Genomic DNA, 18,838 nt, shown 5'->3' with positions numbered 1-18,838 from the left:
AGACTACCACATTGTTAATAATTTTCTATTCAAATGCGATGTTTCGTGTATACCTCATACATCTATGAGAGAGGCCATAATCAAAGAAGTCCACTCTAGTGGCTTGACAAGACATTTTGGTCGAGACAAAACATTGGCTACAACTCCCCTAAATTCTTTTGGCCACAACTTAATAGGGATGTCATTAACTTCATTAAAAGATGTTCTATTTGCCAAACCGCTAAAGGTAACTCTCAAAACACAAGTTTGTACACCCATTTACCTATTCCTTCTACTATTTGGGAGGATTTAGCAGTGGATTTTGTCTTAGGTTTATCAAGAACTTAAAGGGGTCATGATTCAGTTTTTGTAGTTGTAGATCATTCTAGAAAAATGGCTCTTTTTATCCCTTGCAAAAATACTTTTGATGCCAATATTGCTAATCGGTTTTTTCGAGAAATTGTTAGATTACATTGAATTCCTAAAACTATAGTTTTGAATTGTGATGTAAAGTTCTTGAGCCACTTTTAGAGATCCCTATGGAAGAAATTTGACACTAACCTACTGTTTAGTACCGCCAACCACCTTTAAACTGACGACTAAACAGAGGTGACTAACCGTACTCCTGGCAACCTCATTCGATGTCTTAGCAGGAACAAGCCTAAACAATGGGACCTAGCATTGCCTCAAGTAGAATTCACCTTCAACCACATGGCAAATCGATCAACAGGAAAGTCTCCATTTGAGGTCGTATATAATAGTCTCCCTCGGTTATTTTTTATTTAGCTCATCTTCCCTCATTGTTGATATCAGTATGGAGGTTGAAGTCATGGCTGACCATATTTCCAAGCTACACCAGGAAGTAAAGAATCATCTAGAGCTCACTAATGACACTTACAAAGCAGCAGCCAACTTTCACAAGCGTCTTAAGGAATATCAAGCGGGTGACCTTGTTGTAGTGTACCTTTGCAAATCACACTTCCATGTTGGTCATCATTCTAAAATGATAAACAAATGCATTGGCCCGTTTCAAATATTCGAGAGACTCGACCCCAACGCTTACCAATTAGATCTTCAAGATAACATGAGAATCAGACCATCATTCAATGTTCTGATCTGTCTCCTTACTATGCTCCAAATTCCTTTTCTTTAGCTCCCTAATTTTCACTCGAGGACAAGTTTATTCCTAGTGGAAGGGTTTGATGTAGAACATCTACCATTCTTGATGTTTCTTTAAGTTCTTAAATGTGTCTTTAGCTATTTCTTAAGCTTCTTGATTTTAGCTAAGGTTTATCATTCGTGTATCTTGAGTTAGTTCTAAAAATAACTAACTCAAATCAAAGTTAGTTCCCAAATTAACTAACTCCTAACAAACCCTTGTTGAAGTTTCAACCTATAAAAGACTCCTCTATTCGTCTTGAAGTATTTTCATAAGAAACATACTCCTAAGCTTTGCATCCCGTAGTCTGACCAAAAAGATTTTTTCATCAACAATCTGGCGTTGAAGGACATACTTCCAATGTTAGGCACAGTCTTCATCGTAAAAAAATACACCAAATACATCATTTAGATGAACAGCTGGAACATTGTGGGGAATCTTGCACCTACAACCTTGAAAAAGACGATAGCAACATCATCTTTGAGACTGGATTAAGTAGATATGACTAGAAGAGCAACTCAGCTAAAGAGTGGGGCAAGAGCGCTTAGTAAGAGTCCAGGATAAGGGATCGTTTTGCATGGAAGCAGAGGTAACGAACAGTGTTTCCCCAACTCAGTAATTGGAAAATCGCCAACCAAAAATGCAAGCTAAAAAGAAATAGACTCAGAATGTTCAACAGAACTAGAACCACTTGAATCACTAAAAGAGTTGGACGAAGAGTTATTGATATCAGTAGCAACAACATCATCAGGTCAGTGTTGTTCAAAACAAAGGGAACACTCGTGTAGGGCGGGTTGTCAGAGACATCAAAACGTACATGACAGAAAATGATCTCATCTCGCACAACAGCAGCAAGAACATTTTCATTAGTAGCATCGTCGAAAAACACAAATATCAACAGTATCAATAACAAGGACAATAGATGAAACATCTTTTATGTTTGAGAAAGTGATCCTTTGTTTAACATGTTGTCAATTCTAGTCCCATCCTAGAGAAAAAGGTCGAACAGACTGACCACAAGGGGCTCAACGGGAAAGGAATCACTAGCATGCACAAACTTGGAAGCAAAATCCCCCATTCATAACAGATGCAAAAGCTCGAGTCGAAGAAGAAGGAAGATGATTTGGAGCAGACAAACTACTCCCTTTATCCAGAGTTTGCAAAGTGTTGGCCTAAGACGGAGAGATAACTAAACTGGCATGACGTTTTCAGTTAACCTTTTGCTTAGTTTGCACCATTTTGTTACCAGAAGTACGAGTGCCTCTACGAGTATTCACCATGGATGATCATACGTCGTTCAAATAAAGAATCACTGCGGAGCGATTAGAGGACACCAACGTTCTAAAATAACGCATGAGCAAGGGGGGAGGGAGTGTTGAAGCAACATCTCAATCGTTGGAGAATTTAAAATGCACGAGGAAGGAGAAATATGAGTAACAAAGAAAATTGCATTGATAAAGGGAGGACTTTTACCATATTTATGAGCTAACATCCGCAACTCGAAGGGATGAAGCCTTTTCACAGCGAAATAAAATTTTCAAAATCCAAAACTAGATTTTAATTAGGATTTGAAAATATCTTACACTCACAAAAATATAGAGAACAAGGTTATTGTTTACTAAAATAAACATGCATCTTAAAGAAAAAAATCAAAAAAGAAATCTTAGGTAGGTTGACGTCTCTGAATCTACCAATCACCTGATGAGTCACGAACGACACCACTTGGCTACCTCTCTATTCTCTAAGCAATTACGGTTGAGGTTGGTGGAAACCATTTAGAAAATTGAGGACTTTTACTGAGAAGAAAAGATAGAGAGATAAAACACAGAACCTATTTGTGATCTTTAGAGACAAGGTAAAACTTACTTCCTTTCTTATTTATGATGCAAGTATAGGAAGACAGAGACCAACCTGGAAAGATTCCCACATTTGAAGTAACTCCCCCCAAGGGAGTTCCTTTTCTAAAATATCTATTTATTATTTAATTTAATTATTAGTTTAGTTAATTAATAATTAATTAGATCAGTAGTTAATTAATAATTAATTAAATTTAATTTAATAAATAATTTCATTTAAATCTAATTTAAACAAACATATTTCACATCACATATAGTTTTAATTCAACTAATTAAATTAAATAAGATATTACTTATCATAAGCCTGAAACTATGGTATCTTATCATAAGTCTGAAACTATGGCTACTACAACTTCCCGTGGATGCCTCAACTGCTCCGTGGAGGTCTTCGAATAACTCAACCTAGTATTCCTCGTCTTCTAATGGAGGTTTCACTCCCCCGCATGGATGAATGAAATGAAAAAGAGAAGACTCTTCGACCACGAGAGGCGGGGGTGGGTTGACCAAGAATGGGGAGGAAGATTTTTGAATAGTGGAATCCAGTAAATCAGTATTTGGTGGGACATACACAAGATAGATTCGACTACACCTTCTCTTTTTGGCCTTTCTATATTTTTCGTACTACGGATCGAGCTTCGGAAAGTCTCACCTTTCTCCTCTTCATCAAATTAAAAGTCTCACATTTCATCCTTTAAGAGCAACTAATTCTCAAATTAATTAATTATTAAAATTAAATATCACAAATTTAATTTTACCTATATTCAATTGTATCTCTAGTAACTTATAATTTCTATAATTTTTGTGTATCTAATGCACATTAATTTTAATCTATATAGTTTTAATATGAAGTTCAATTCATATTAAATTAATATTCGAACTTTATTTCAAATATTGAATTCTCCCGTAAATTAATTTCTAACTATATCCAAAATTAAATTTATATTTAAGTTTAATAAAAACATAAACTTATCATACATTATAATTTCCCTAAGTGAATTTGAATATTTCAAATTTGAATATTATAATCTCGTTGCTCTTTACAAGCAAGTAAGGAGACTTAATGAATCTGAAAAACAAAAGCTATAACGATATGAAATTAATTGATTAAACTCATTAACCATATTAATTAATATTCGTTAACTGTGTGTACACTTCTTTAAAAACTCACACGTGAATTCCTCTCAATGTAGATATATTTTTATAGATATATTACATTCGATGATTGCATAATTTTATAGACCAAATAACTAGTTTAAGTCATATCCAACGCAACCCAACCAATAAACTTTAACTCTTATTGACTCCAAATTATTTTTTAACCATAACCTTTCGTGAATATTAGATAACATGATTTCATCTCAAAAGTAAATGGATGTGACTTGGGAGAAGAGTAGCTCAACTATCTTATAGTATGAGTTTCCTAGATTTTTCCAACGTCAACGGTTAAGTATACCTAATTCCAACTTTCAACAAAATAATTCTCATTTCTTGCAGGAATTTGACTGCACTAGATAGAGGAAAGAATAACCAGAGTGAACAAATGAATTAGGATTGCCTTGGAGATTACAATCAATGGTCCAGAAATGTGAAAAAGGGGATGATTTTAAAATGAGACAAAAAATCAAGTATCACAAGTCTATAAAAGGCCCCTCTAACTGAACAAATTTGATGTATAATCACCAAGAAAATGAAGTTTATGCATTTAAATCACATTTCATATGAGCTTTTTGGGTTAAAGTTCTTACGTTCTTAATTTCAGGGAACATCCACTCTATTTAGCTCCCTTCTTCTGAAAGCAAAGCTGATTTCTTTCCATATCTTGAGTACACGTCAGTTAAGACAGCCTTCTCCTTTATCCTTAACCTGCATTATTCATTAACATAAAAGGAAGATTTAAGTTAGTTTTTCAAAGCATTAAATGTAAAACCATTTTCTAAACAATCACTTTCGGCAGCAAGACCTTTTGGCAGATCCTGGAATTTCTGTTAATAATTTCTTCTCTCCTTTTTCCTTTGGTTGCTTTTTCTTTGAAACCTTTGTTTTTCTTTTGATTGGTGAAACTTCCCTATGAATTTCCTCTTTTCCTTGAAGAAGAATTCCTTCTAGTTCATCAATTTTATTTACTTCCTTTTCAGATGGTGACTGAATTTTGAACTCTGTTCTCGACTCTACACCATTATCATCCACGTCGTGCGAATGTGATTCATTGACATAAGCCAAATCGTCTTCGTTTTCCTCAATTTTTGTTCTCGTGGCTTCACTTGCTAAATCCACGTCAATGTCAGCAAACTGCTCTGCTTCCTCTTCAAGAATACTTAGTCGAGAATTATTGGTACTGCCCACTGAACTTTTGCGAGCTGAACTCGAAGTTTGTCGATTCATTATTTCACATTTTATTTGCTTCTGAACCCTTCCAAACGAAAGATACCGTCCAGAAAATGCTTGCAGAAAACTGAAGAAAACAAATGTCACTCTTTTTACCAATTTACCAAGGATTATGGATGCATGAAATGTTGTTATGTTCTAGATGAAACCTAGAAACAATTCAAAAAGATAATGCCAAGACATGTAAAGATGCGGTGATCTCAGAATATACATATTTATATAGCTAACGCTTTGATGACCTCAGAACAAACGAAAAATGTAAATAGCTCCATTTTTATTTTAATGGAAAACTGACTTTCATGAAGAAGATAAAAGAACAATGTACAAGAAAGGCAAACAAACGTAGGTCCCTATACCTAGTTGAAAGAACCAATGGTTGAAATAAAGACAAAGAAACTCCCAGTAGAACTGTAAAAAGAGAGGTCCAAAACAAACAAGATCTTGCCAGAATCTAGACTCTACTGCCATTTTTACTAAATATTGGTGATATATAATTAAATTTACCTTCAACCACCCGCTTAAGCTTTTAGGTGAATTAGTAGTTTAATATGGTATCAGAGGAAGTGTTCCAGGAAGGTCCTGTGTTCAAGTCCAAACATTGTCGTTTTCTCCCCAATTAAAACTAATTTCCATTTGTTGGACCTTTCAATTATTTCAAACCCACAAGTGAGGGGGAGTGTTGGTGATATATAACTAAATTTGCCTTCAACCACCAGATTAAGCTTTTTGGTGAATTGGCAGTTTAATACTAAAACAAATCTAAACTCTACCGCCATTCTTACTAAAAAGGTGGGGAAAGAAAGAACTCTAGAAGGCAAAGAGAGAAGGTGATAAACCCCCTATCATATGACAGTATAACAGAAGAGGGAAAAAGGAGCTGCACGTGATAGTTAAGTGAGTCTGTTTTCTTAGCATTAGTATAAATAGTCTTTTATTTTTGGGAGGGAGAGTTAGTTAAGCTTTTTGAGAATTAGTTTGTAATCTGTTTCATCCTTGAAAGATAGGATAACAGAAGGTGTTCCCTAATCATCGAATTGAGATTCTCTCCATTCGATTCCCTACTTTCATTGACATTGTACTTTGAGTTCTTCATACCAAAGATATCAATAAACTATTATACTTGAATCTTCAATTTCCGTTTCCCATCATATGTGAGTTCTTCATACTAGAGATATCAATAAACTACTATACTTGAATCTTCAATTCCGGTTATCATATTGGTATCAGAGAGTGTTCATCCTTGGCAAGCAAAGGAAGATGGCAAAGAAAGTGGAAGAAAGGTTCGAAGCTTTCGAACAAGAGATCGCAAGTAGAATTACAGAAACTGCCGAAGATCGAAGCAAACTTCACGAAACACATGGAACGATTGAGTAATGCAAAATGAGAAGAGTCAGCAACAACAACAAATGATCTTAAAATATATCGAAGGCATGATCAAGGAGCAGTTGACGACGATGCATGAACCGACATGTTCATCAAGTAAAACAAAAGTGATGACACTAGAAATGGCCAAAGAATCGAAAACAAGTAAGAAAGAAGAAATGAGAAGATGAATGATCGAAGTAAGTTCAAGAAGGTTGAAATGTTGGTCTTCAACGGTGAGGATCCAGACTTGTGGCTTTTTCACACGGACCAGTATTTTCAAATTCATAAACTTACGGATTCTAAGAAAATGAAAGTTGCTACGATAAGTTTCGATGGACTAGCACTAGACTGTATAGATCTCAAGAAGAGCACGAGAGATTTATTGATCGGCCGAATTTTAAGGAGAGGCTGTTAGTTCGATTCTGATCAATCCAAGAGGGATCCATATTGGGCCGATTTTTTAGGATTAAACAAAAATCCATGGTGGAGGAATATCGAAACCTATTTGATAAGTTAGTGGCTCCTCTACCAAACTTGCAAGATAAAGTGGTTGAAGAAACGTTCATGATATGATTGTTACCATGGATCAAGGCGGAAGTTGAGTTTTGTGAACCGGTTGGTTTAGCACAAATGATGCGGTTGGATTAACGGGTAGAAAATTGGGAAATTATACGCAACGAAGCAAATCTTAGAGGATATGCTGAAGAGAAATACCATTCCTACCCTTCGCCTAATACTAAACCTAATATGGTTACGAACGCAAGTGATAGTAAGAGTAATACGAATTTTCCTATGAGAACCATTACTCTCAGAGGAGTTACAACCGGTGAAAATCGAAAAGAAGGGCCGTCCAAGAGATTATTCGATTCTGAGTTTCAGGCCAGGAGAGAGAAAGGCCTATGTTTCAGATGTAATGAAAAATATTCATCTGATCATAAGTGCAAGGCTAAGGAACAAAGAGAACTACGAATGCCTGTAGTAAAAGCAGATAACAAAGAACTTGAAATTATGGAGGAAGATGAATCTGAAAAGAAAGAATTGAATACTGTAGAGATAACAAAGGAAGACCGATGATTGTGGAGCTATCCATAAATTCGGTGGTAGGCCTATCTAATCCTGGTACTATGAAGGTGAAAGGAAAAATCCAAGACAGAGAAGTAATCGTGTTAATTGATTGTGGAGCCACACACAATTTTATTTTTGAGAAGTTGGTCCATGATCTACAATTATCAATGAAAGATACATCACATTATTGGAGTCATACTTGGGTCTGGAACCGCCATAAAAGGAAAGGTAGTGTGTGAAGCAGTAGAATTAATGCTGAATGAGTGGAAGATAACATAAAACTTCCTACCACTAGAGTGGGGGGAGTAGACGTTACATTAGGAATGCAGTGGTTGTATTCCTTGGGCATCACCGAAGTAGACTGGAAGAATTTGACCATGACATTTGTACATCACGATAAGAAGGCGATCATAAGGGGAGATCCCAGCCTAACAAAAACTAGAGTGAGCCTGAAAAATATGATGAGAACATGGGATGAATCTGATCAAGGCTTCTTAGTAGAGTGCAGAGCAATAGAAGGGGGAGTGGAATTAGCCGAGGATAATGGTATTGAAGAAGTATAAACTGCGGAAGAATCTGTATCAGTAGTTTTGAAAAAATTTGAAGAAGTATAAACTGCCACCAAGAAGAGACATTGAGCACCACATCCATCTAAAAAAGGGTACAGACAAATTTGTAAATCTTGATATATAGCCAAGATTTGGAAGAGCATTTACAACACTTGGAATTTGTCTTAGAAGTGTTGAGAAAGAATGAACTTTATGCCAACAAAAAGAAGTGCAGCTTTGCACGAACACAAGTGGAGTATTTAGAGAATATCATTTCTGGTCAAGGGGTGGAGGTAGATCCAGCGAAGATTCGAGCTATTAGGGAATGGCCAACTCCTACTAATGTTAGAGAAGTCAAGGGATTCTTGGGCTTAACAGGGTATTATCGGAAGTTTGTGCAACATTATGGGACATTAGCAGCACCATTAACTCAGTTACTGAAGCTTGTGAGATTTAAATGGACTGAAGAAGCTCAAGAATCTTTCACAAAGCTGCAAAATGCTATGATGACCCTCCCTGTTCTAGCTCTACCAGATTTCAGTGTGCCCTTTGAAATTGAGACCGATGCTTTTGGATATGGAATAGGTGCAATGTTGATTCAAGCCAGACAACCCATTGCCTATGATAGTCATACTTTGGCTATGAGAGATAGGGCAAAACCTGTGTACGAGAGAGAATTGATGGCAGTAGTATTAGCGGTTCGGAGATGGAGATGGAAAACCTATCTACTTGGGAGAAAATTTGTAGTGAAGACTAATCAAAGATCGTCGAAATTTTGCTAGGCCCCCAATCCTATTCACATATAGTAGGAGGAATAAGAAGATACATGAAGCCAATGAGGGGGAAACACGAGGGAGTGGGGAGGATAGCCATGAAACCAATAGAGAGTCTGCACATCGTAGTGGGGAGAAAAGCAAGGAGATCGGGGACCATCAGGTGGGAACCACGAGTTAGTTAGTAGTGGAAAACTAAAAGGAGCAGGGAAGAGCAGAGGGAGGTACGAAAATTTTGGGTGAAGAAGAGAGAGGCTGATTTCTTTCTCGGGGGGAAAGAGCAGAGTACAGGTTCTATTGTTCTAGTCTTAGCTCGCTGTTGCTTTTGTGTTTGTTTGATTTTCCAGATTGTCACATTGGTCTGGTTTTGGGTAATTCTGAACGTTGTGGTTTTTATCTTGTTGTTTTGTGATTATCTTTTGTTGTTTCCTTGCCGTTATCTTAAGTCGTTGGGATCTTTTGGTTTGTAAGCTTGTTGAAGTATTAATAGTAGTTAAGGAACCAGTTGGTATCCTAACAAATTTCTACTAGAGCAGGGGGTGATTCAACCTCAGCATCAGAAATGGATAGACAAACTACTTGGTTATTCTTTTAAAGTGGTGTACAAACCAGGATTGGAAAACAAGGCTGTTGATGCCTTATCCAGAATGCCACCAGCTGTTCACCTTTATAATCTGACTACCCCAACCTTAATTGATTTGTTGGTAATTCCCACCATCTTGCATACCATGATTTGATGTTTGAAGGTCATTCGGGATTTCTAAGAACTTACAAACAATTGACCAGAGAGTTATACCGGGAAGGAATGAAGCAAGATGTTAAAAAGTACTGTGAAGAATGCATGATTTGTCGAAGGAATAAATCACTGGCTTTATCACCTACGGGTTTACTATTACCTCTTGAAATTCCGAATAGTGTATGGAGTGATGTTTTAATGGATTTCATTAAGGGACTACCAAAGGCCAATGGGTTTGAAGTAATATTTATTGTGGCAGATTGATTCAGAAAATATGGTAAACACCCGTATACAGCTAAAATAGTGGCTGCCTTATTTGTTAAAGAGGTGGTTAGGCTCCACGGCTATCCCCATTCCATAGTTACTGACAAAGATAAGGTGTCTTGAGCAACTTTTGAAAAGAAGTTCTGTATACCATCCACAATCAGATGGCCAGACTGGAGTAGTTAACCGAGGAGCTGAAAATTACCTTCGTTGTTTTTGTGAAGAAAGGCCGAAGGAGTGGGTGAAATGGTTACATTGGGAGTATTGGTACAATACAACGTTCCAAAGATCATTAGGGGTGACACCGTTCCAAGTGGTTTATGGTTGATTAACTCCTCTTTTGATTTACTATGGCAACAAGGAAACTCCAAATTCAACACTTGACGAGCAGCTAAAAGAGAGAGATGTACATTGGGGGCATTGAAGGAGCACCTGAGAATTGCACAAGAGAAAATGAAGAAATACACAGATTTAAAGAGAAGAGAGGTGGAGTATCAAGTAGGGGATATGGTATTTCTGAAAATAAGACCCTACAGACATGTCCTTAAAAAAGAAAAGAAATGAGAAATTGTCTACTAAATTCTTTGGTCCCTGTAAGATCATTGAACGTATAGGGCCAGTGGCATACAAGCTGGAATTACCGAATACTGCAGCTATTCATCCTGTATTTCATGTGTCGCAGTTGAAGAAAATGTTGGGGGAACATAATGAAACTCAGCAGGACATTCCATACATAACAGAAAATCATGAGTGGAGGGCAATACTAGTAGAGGTGTACGGGTATTTGAAGAATAAGATGGGGGGATGGGATGTGTTAATCAGTTGGAAAGGGCTGCCAAGACATGAAGCCACAAGGGAGGCATATGATGAAATTCAGCAATTATTTCCAGAGTTTCACCTTGAGGACAAGGTGAATTTGGAGAGGGAATGTAATGATAGACCCCCTATCATACGACAGTATAGCAGAAGAGAGTAGAAGGAGCCAGCACGTGATAGTTAAGTGAGTCTGTTTTCTTAGCATTAGTATAAATAGTCTTTTATTTTTGGGAGGGAGAGTTAGTTAAGCTTTTTGAGAATTAGTGTGTACTTTGTTTCATCCTTGAAAGATAGGATAATAGAAGGTGTTCCCTAATCATCGAATTGAGATTCTCTCAATTCGATTCCCAAGTTTCATTGACATTGTACTGTGAGTTCTTCATACCAGAGATAATATCAATAAACCACTAAACTTGACTCTTCAATTCCGGTTCCCATCAGAAGGCTTCCCAAAGGTTAAGATTTATTAGCAATTTCCCAATAATGAACATCTACGCAACAAGGGAAATTGTTTTAAATGGCAAAACTAGTAATATGCATTTATAAGTATTTGTATTTCCCCTACTTTTCTCCAAGAAAATATAAAAAAAAAACCCTCGATAGTGAAAGAAGAATATGATAGAACCAGATGTATTGAAATATAACATAACGAAAATACTTGTGTTCGAGGCTTGGACCCTCCCAAGATAACTCTCACGTCCAAATTCATATTCCAAAATATTGCTTGCCTTCTCCACTCCCCTTTCCCTCTATTTATAAATTATAACCAATTTCCCTAACAAACTACTCCCCTAATTACTAGCATACCTTTAATATCCCTCTGATGTCTTTCCTATCAGACTGCCCTTCATGCACCTTTATCCTTTTTGGTGCCACATGTGAGCTGAGATACCAACTCATTTTTTATGCATTGTTCCTTTGCATCTAGTTTCTGACAGACTATTTTTTAAGCTTCTGGATGATCATTTCCATGCGCCAACAATATTTTTGATCTTCTAGCTCCACTTCTGATTAGTCGAGCAAGACATCTTTTCGAAGACTCTTTTTCTGCTTTGATCGTTTTATGGATTTAGATTTTTCTATATTTTTTTTCTTTTTTTCTTGCACAACTAAGCACCCATTTGCTCACTTCAGCTTATCTAATTTAATCTCCATTTGTAGGCTTCTACTGTGGTCACCTGTTGGTGTACATTCATCAGTGAAATGTTTTTATTACAAAAGAAAATGGTGAAATAAGAATCAGACAATAACCATTCAAGAGTTTTGCAATAAGAATGTACTTCACCAATTTTAATACGGCCTTGCTACCTTTTTCTTCTAAATAAGTTTGGTATTTTGAAGCTAACTTGCTTATGAAAAAGATTTGAACTAAATTTCTTTGGGTTCTACAATTTCTTCTCATAAACATACCTTAAGGCATCTCCTTCAGATTTGCAATCAACAAATGCAAAACCCTTGCAGATTGGATCCCTAGTCTTTTTGTTTCCAATGACTGCAGGAGTTATATTGATTATTCCAGGAAACCCTTTAAAAGCCACGACCAGGTCTCTGTTAATGTTCTTTTTTTTAGGAAGGTTGATAATGCGTACACGAACTCCAGTACTAACAATTTCTGGAGCTGAAGAAATGCATGATACTCAAGGTTAGATTAAACTAGAATAGACAAGTAGAAGAATTAGAATGAAAAAGGTTCATTAATATCTAAGCATTTTACAAGTCTAGAGTGGATTTCATACAACAGTGTGGCTAAATCTCAGACAGGTGCGATCAGAAGAAATTCTCTTTCACTATCATTTCACTATAATAGTATTGTACGGTTTCTAGTTTTGGGAAAACTCAACTTTCACACAATGAACTTTGCAACATATATCAATTTACCCTAAAATTTCAATTTCATAGAATTGCACCTTAAACTTACACAATTGTCCCATTCTATACCAACTTTAAAATGTAATGTCACTGTCTTAAACTTGAATGAAGTATTTTGTTAAGTAAAGTATTTTCCTCACTCATGGCTCCCAATTAGTCATAAGAAATGTCTGGTGAAAAAGAAATCGGATGTCAGAAGGAAAATATTTTAATATTTTTAAATTTGTGGGTCTTGGTAGAATTACAGCGGTCGGTTTTGTGCATTAATGATATTTAGTTTTGCATAAAACACAATTCTAATTGAAATTAGAGAGTTTCTGCAGGTTTCTTATCAGCGCAAAGTTTTTATGCTAATGTGAAGAAATGTGTTCTCACGCAACCAAATTTTGAGACCCTGCCCACAAATCATTTCTAGTAAGAGGTGCTAGAAAACCCTTCTAAGCTATATTTGGAATGGGTCGACATCAAGATTTCAAAACTAAAGGGGTTGCATATTTAACTACGGAAAAGTAGAACCAGAACTTCAAATAAATTGATTTGGCTGGAATAAGGAAGCTGATTTGAAATTACAACAATCGGTATGATCGAACCCTCAATTTTAGCATAGGCTAACCTCCATAAACAAGATGATAGAGTGCAAGAAATAAAGGATAGGCATTGGGGTAAATATGAGACAAAAAAATGGCTTATTTACTTGTAAACCATTGAGCCACTTCCGACAATGGGATTCTGCACATTCAGCAGTAGAGCAAAACAACTTTTTGGGGACAAGTTGTAGATCAATTGAAGAATAGTGTACTAGCCCATAAAACTAGTACACCCAGAATTCCAGGTGGCCACACAAGGTGCCTCAAGATTTTGATTAGATTGGGACAACCGTATGCTTTTCTCCACCAACTGTGCACAAAACTTCACTCTCCTAAGTTGATTTTTGTCACCCATTCTCTTTGAATACGAATCCTTCGAATATCTCCGTGATGATATGATATTCTATGTTTTGGTCATAAGTCCTCATAATTTTACTTTGGAAACCACTTGAAAGATAGCACACCAAAAAAGATAATTGTCCTCACTTATATACCCATGGATCTCTCCCTTCTCTAGAAATTTCATTTGCAGTTAACAATCCTCCCTTCATCTGTCCCACTTCAAACCACCATCGAAAGTTTGCTCTAATCAAGGCCCAGAGCAAGCCCAGCTACCACAGATCAAATTGTACAATCTACTTGGAATCTACACCAATATCGCACCCTTAATCTCCTCCCCTCAAACAAACACATACTCCTATCAAATTCACTTGGTTAGATAAAGCTTTACTTGTCTACTGCTTCTTAGACACTTTATCCGAAATAGAGATCCCTTTACAAAGCTCACTAATTTTATTTGGAAGCCAAGAATGTCACTGACATAGCTAGGTTCACTTTAGACCATAGCTACGACGCCAATTGATAAGAGCAACAGACCGTTCACGTATCTCCACCAATGATATTTTCCACTCTTAATCTATCTGGGCAAATGTCTACACCCACAAATTTAATTTACAGAAAAAAAAAAAAAAACAAAAACAAAAACAAAAACTACAAGCTAAACAATAACAAACATTTCAATTCGGCAGCAGTTTGCAGAATCAGAGAATAAAGAGTTAAAAACTGAGAGATATTGAGGCTGACCTGCTATCTCTACGACATTTCTACTAGAATTGGGCTTAGAAGAAGACTGATTCTTGAGCTTATTGATATTAGCAGCTTGAGCTTCCCTAATCTGCTCCATTTCTTGTAGCAATTTGTCTTCAATCGAAGTATCATACACCTTCCCTTCTCCAAATCCACGAGGCCTCGCCGCATGCCACTCTCTCGTGTTCTTTAACGGCAAAAGAATCTCATCCTCGTCTTGAAAATTATCCTCATCCTCGTCCTGAAAATTATCCTCATCCTCATCGAAAAATTCATCAAAGTCAATGTCGGAATCACTCGGCTGAGTGAGGGCAATGCCGCCTTTCCCCAACCTCTTCATGGCAAAAACAGGAAACCCCATTGGTCCGGAGCCCTGGATAAGAGACAAATTGAGGTGGGGTGGCCGGAATTTTGTCGAATTTGAAGAGTTGTAATGGCAACTGTGTTGTAGCAACGGCCGAATCGTGGTGAAACGGCAGTGAAGGGGCGTAGAATCGAGCATCTCTGCTCCGGTCGGAAAAACAATTTTCTCACTGAAGCTGAAGATAGGGGCGGGCCGTTACGCAACAAGATACTTCTTCATAATATCCGACTTCTTCTCGGATTAGACCATATTGATTATTTTGTTTTTCTTGAGTATGTGGTGTCGTGGTGGTGTCGTGGTGTAGTTGGTTATCACGTCAGTCTAACACACTGAAGGTCTCCGGTTCGAGTCCGGGCGACGCCATTTTCTTCTTTTTTATTTATATTATAATTCTTTTTAAAAAAAATTATTTTTTCCTCTTAATCAATAGTGAAATTTTTTCTCTTTTGTTTTCTTTTCTTTAATTGTGTGGGCATGTACACTTTTCAGTAAAAATTATTTTTTAAAAAAAATCATGAAGAAAAAAGGTTTTTTTTTATTATTTATGAAAGATATTTTGATGATATTTTTTTTATACTTTTATAATACAAACTACTAATTGACTATCAACAAAAACATTATATTAATTGGTATTCAAATATACTAATAATCGCAAGATTTATAATTCGGATCTCTATAAGTCCAATTGTTTTATTAAAATTTGGAGAACTATGCATGTTGTATAATTTTTTAGCATAGTAGTTTTTATTTGTATCATCTATCCCTTATCAAAATTAAATAAAAATGACACGATCTGTTATCCAATGACACAATCTGTTATCCAATATGCAATTTAATTGATCATTGGATCATTTGTGTTATAATATTGTTGTAATCTTAAGGAATTTGTGTGATTGGGAACTAAATGGAGTCATTTAAGTGTATAGCTGATCTTCAATTTAATCCCTTAATTTAAATTCTATAAAATGAAGGTCCTTTTATTTTATTATTTCTTTCTTTTTTTTTCTTTTTCTTTTTCCCTTTTTTTATTGTAACAATATTTTATGCATCTTATTTCATATATATATATATATATGATCTACTCAAACTAGAAGCACTAATTTATTCAATAGTTTTGAAAAAGGTTAAATTACAAATAGTCCATCAAATTTTTTAAGTTCGTTTATATTTATTATACAAAGTTGTTTCACGGAAAATTTTCATAATTATAACGCAACATCGAAATATAATTTTCATAATTATAACAAAACATCAAAATATTTACGACTTGTATAATAAAATTAAAAAGCCTACTAAATCAACCACTTTTTAAAATATTTCAGATTTGTCCTTCATTTCCCTCTTCTTTCTTCTCTTCTTCTACAATTTTTATTTTTCTTTCCATCTTCTTTATTTTTTTTCTTTTGTAATTTTTTTTATATTTTTTTGAAATCATGATATTCGTTTTAAATCAATTCATAAATCTTATATTTTTTTTCAAAGTTTTTTTAGTTAAAGATCGTGTATCAAATATAAAATATCTTACAAAAAAATCGTCAGATATTGGTACACGATTGTTTAGATTTGGCTACACAGATCGTTTATACCAAATAACCTTGAAAAAAAAAACGTTTAGATTTAGGTAACAAAATCTAAACGTCAAATCTAAATGATCGTGTAGCCAAATCTAAAGGATCTTAATACAAGATCATGTATCAAATATATTACTTGCACGATGTTTGCAAGTGGCCAATTAATAACATGCTGACTATGACATTTTTGGTATTTTTTATTGTGGGTCTGTGGGCTTTTTTCATTTTTAAAATTGTTCTATATAGTATAAACATTTTGTTAGTTTATTATATTTTTTTAAAAAAACCCCTTATTTCATTGTAGCAATTATCCCTAACGTTGTTAGTACAAAACAAGGTTTCTCAACCATGTCGTATAAATTTCAAGAAAAATATCAAAAATAAACTCTCTTGTGCAATTTAGAATGAAAAGAAGTTTCATTAAGTTAAGCCAAGTAGAATTTAAGAAGAATCAAGCTTCCTTCGTGGAACAAAAGCTTCAAGTGGGACTTCACAAAAAAGCTTCAACATGAAATGGAATAAAATTGGAACGGGTGAAGGATGCAAATTTTACTCATAACTTCTCTTGTTATATCAAATTCTACTTAAAGTTTCCAACTTCATCAAATTCAACTACATGGGGTGTTTAAATAACACGAACAACTGGAACTATCCAACCTAAATCGTAATGGTTGAGTTGGATTAGTTTTTATTTTGGGTTGGGTGGAATTATTTATTTTTTTCAGGTTAAGTTAGATTCGAGTAACATTTTTAAAAATCCGAGTTGACCCAATCCAACCTAAATTTTTTAATACTATTAAAATATATATTATAATTTATAAATATGGCGCATCTGCAAAAATAACAAAAAAGTTTATCATAATATGGCGCATGTCACTACATTTTCTAAATTGCAATAGTACCAAATTTAAAAACGGATAACTCTCTAATAATCCTTTGATATTTCTCCGATAGTCTTCTGATAGTCATTTGATATCATTAATTATTTGTCATATTTGTTATAATCGCAATATGCAAAAAAAAGAGTTGTTATGGGTTGTTTTTTTAAAAAAAAAAAATTTGTCACTGATGCAATTTCTCCATAAATTTTTTTTTTTTTAAGTTTGTAATAGATATGTTGAATTTTGGTATTTAACATTTGAGTTTCATTTGAGCTTTATGAAATTTTAATTATTAAAATATGTCGTAGACAAATTTAAGTATGTTAAATTAACAAATAATATATTTAAAATAATTATTAAAATGTGTCATAGACAAATAATTGCTTCTTTTTTTCTCTCTTTTTTAATTTATTGTAATTTTCTAAAAAAAATTTCGTTCTCTTTTTCTCATTTTTTTTTCATTTTTGAAAAAAAATGTTTAATTTTTTCAATTCTTTATTTAGGATAAAAAAATTATGTTTTTATTTAAATGAAAAATAAGATGTTGAATTTCTAAGTTTTGAAAATTAACTTGTCTTCGACGATATTTTCAGATAAATTTAATTCGTGAAACTTGAATTCTATATTTGTATTAACTTTTGTATAGTGAGTACTGCCTCTAATATATAATCATTTAATGCTTTGTCTTGAAAAATAATCTCTATCCTTCAAGCTTGTTGATCTTCCTAGATAATCCATCTTTGGGCTCATTGATCTTCTCAAACGATCGACAATCTTTGAATTTGTTGATCTTCTTAGTTTATTGGCCTTTTGGGCTTTTGATCTTCATGGATTGTTGATTTTTTTTTGAATAACTTGAAACGACCTCCAGCTTGTTGGTAGTCTTGGATCGATTTTAAAACTTCAAAAGAATTATATTTGTCAATGAACTTTAGATTTTATAATCTTTAAAGCTTGAGAGAAGTTATATTTTTCAAATCTCCAGAGCTTTGGAACTTCAAATCTTCTGCAAGTTTTGATCTAAATTTCTTCCACCATTTCCTTCAAATAAAGAGGTAAAACCTCCATTTATAGATGACTTCTCTTGGGCTTTTATATGGACTTAAGCAAAGTTGTTTTAGGTTTGGACAGTTGAGCTTGGATTCATTCTTGGACTGACAAGAAGAATAATAAAATAGAAGGTTTACTTTGGATAAATGACAAATTTTTATTTAAATTGATAAAATGCCAAATCAAAAAATATGGAAAAAAATTACTGCAACAATATCTTAAATGCCTCTACTAAGTGAAAAAATTGAATCCTAAATACAATTATTCACAAAACCACAAATACTCTATAATTAAAATCAAACTCTCAACACACAATTAACACCTATCACCATCAAAGCTCCACATAATTTATGCAGCCGTTTCATATCTTCTTTAAATCGTGTGCTTTTAAGCATTCAAACGTTCAGGCAAAAACGATTTGAGCTAGCTTCTAGCTTTGTCCCCTTCACATCCTTCAAAGTCTCCTCTTGAAGTGAGGAACTTT

General features: G+C 34.7%; 1 protein-coding gene and 1 non-coding gene across 2 annotated transcripts; one reads left to right on the top strand and one right to left on the bottom strand.

Moving 5' to 3' along the window:
* Positions 1-4,527: 4,527 nt before the first annotated feature.
* LOC103503317 (uncharacterized) lies at positions 4,528-15,073 on the bottom strand. Its single transcript, XM_008467466.3, has 4 exons — positions 14,486-15,073; positions 12,357-12,564; positions 4,955-5,446; positions 4,528-4,857 (listed from the first exon to the last, which is right to left on the bottom strand). The coding sequence occupies exons 1-4, from the start codon at positions 14,988-14,990 to the stop codon at positions 4,770-4,772; spliced, it is 1,293 nt and encodes a 430-aa protein (XP_008465688.2). The 5' UTR covers positions 14,991-15,073; the 3' UTR covers positions 4,528-4,769.
* Positions 15,074-15,141: 68 nt separating this feature from the next.
* TRNAV-AAC (transfer RNA valine (anticodon AAC)) lies at positions 15,142-15,215 on the top strand. Its single transcript has one exon. It is a non-coding gene; the product is annotated as a tRNA-Val (tRNA).
* Positions 15,216-18,838: the final 3,623 nt, after the last annotated feature.

Source organism: Cucumis melo, chromosome 9 (assembly GCF_025177605.1).
Source record: "Cucumis melo cultivar AY chromosome 9, USDA_Cmelo_AY_1.0, whole genome shotgun sequence".
In the NCBI taxonomy this organism is placed as follows: Eukaryota; Viridiplantae; Streptophyta; class Magnoliopsida; order Cucurbitales; family Cucurbitaceae; genus Cucumis; species Cucumis melo.
This window is presented reverse-complemented; position numbering and strand designations above follow the sequence as displayed.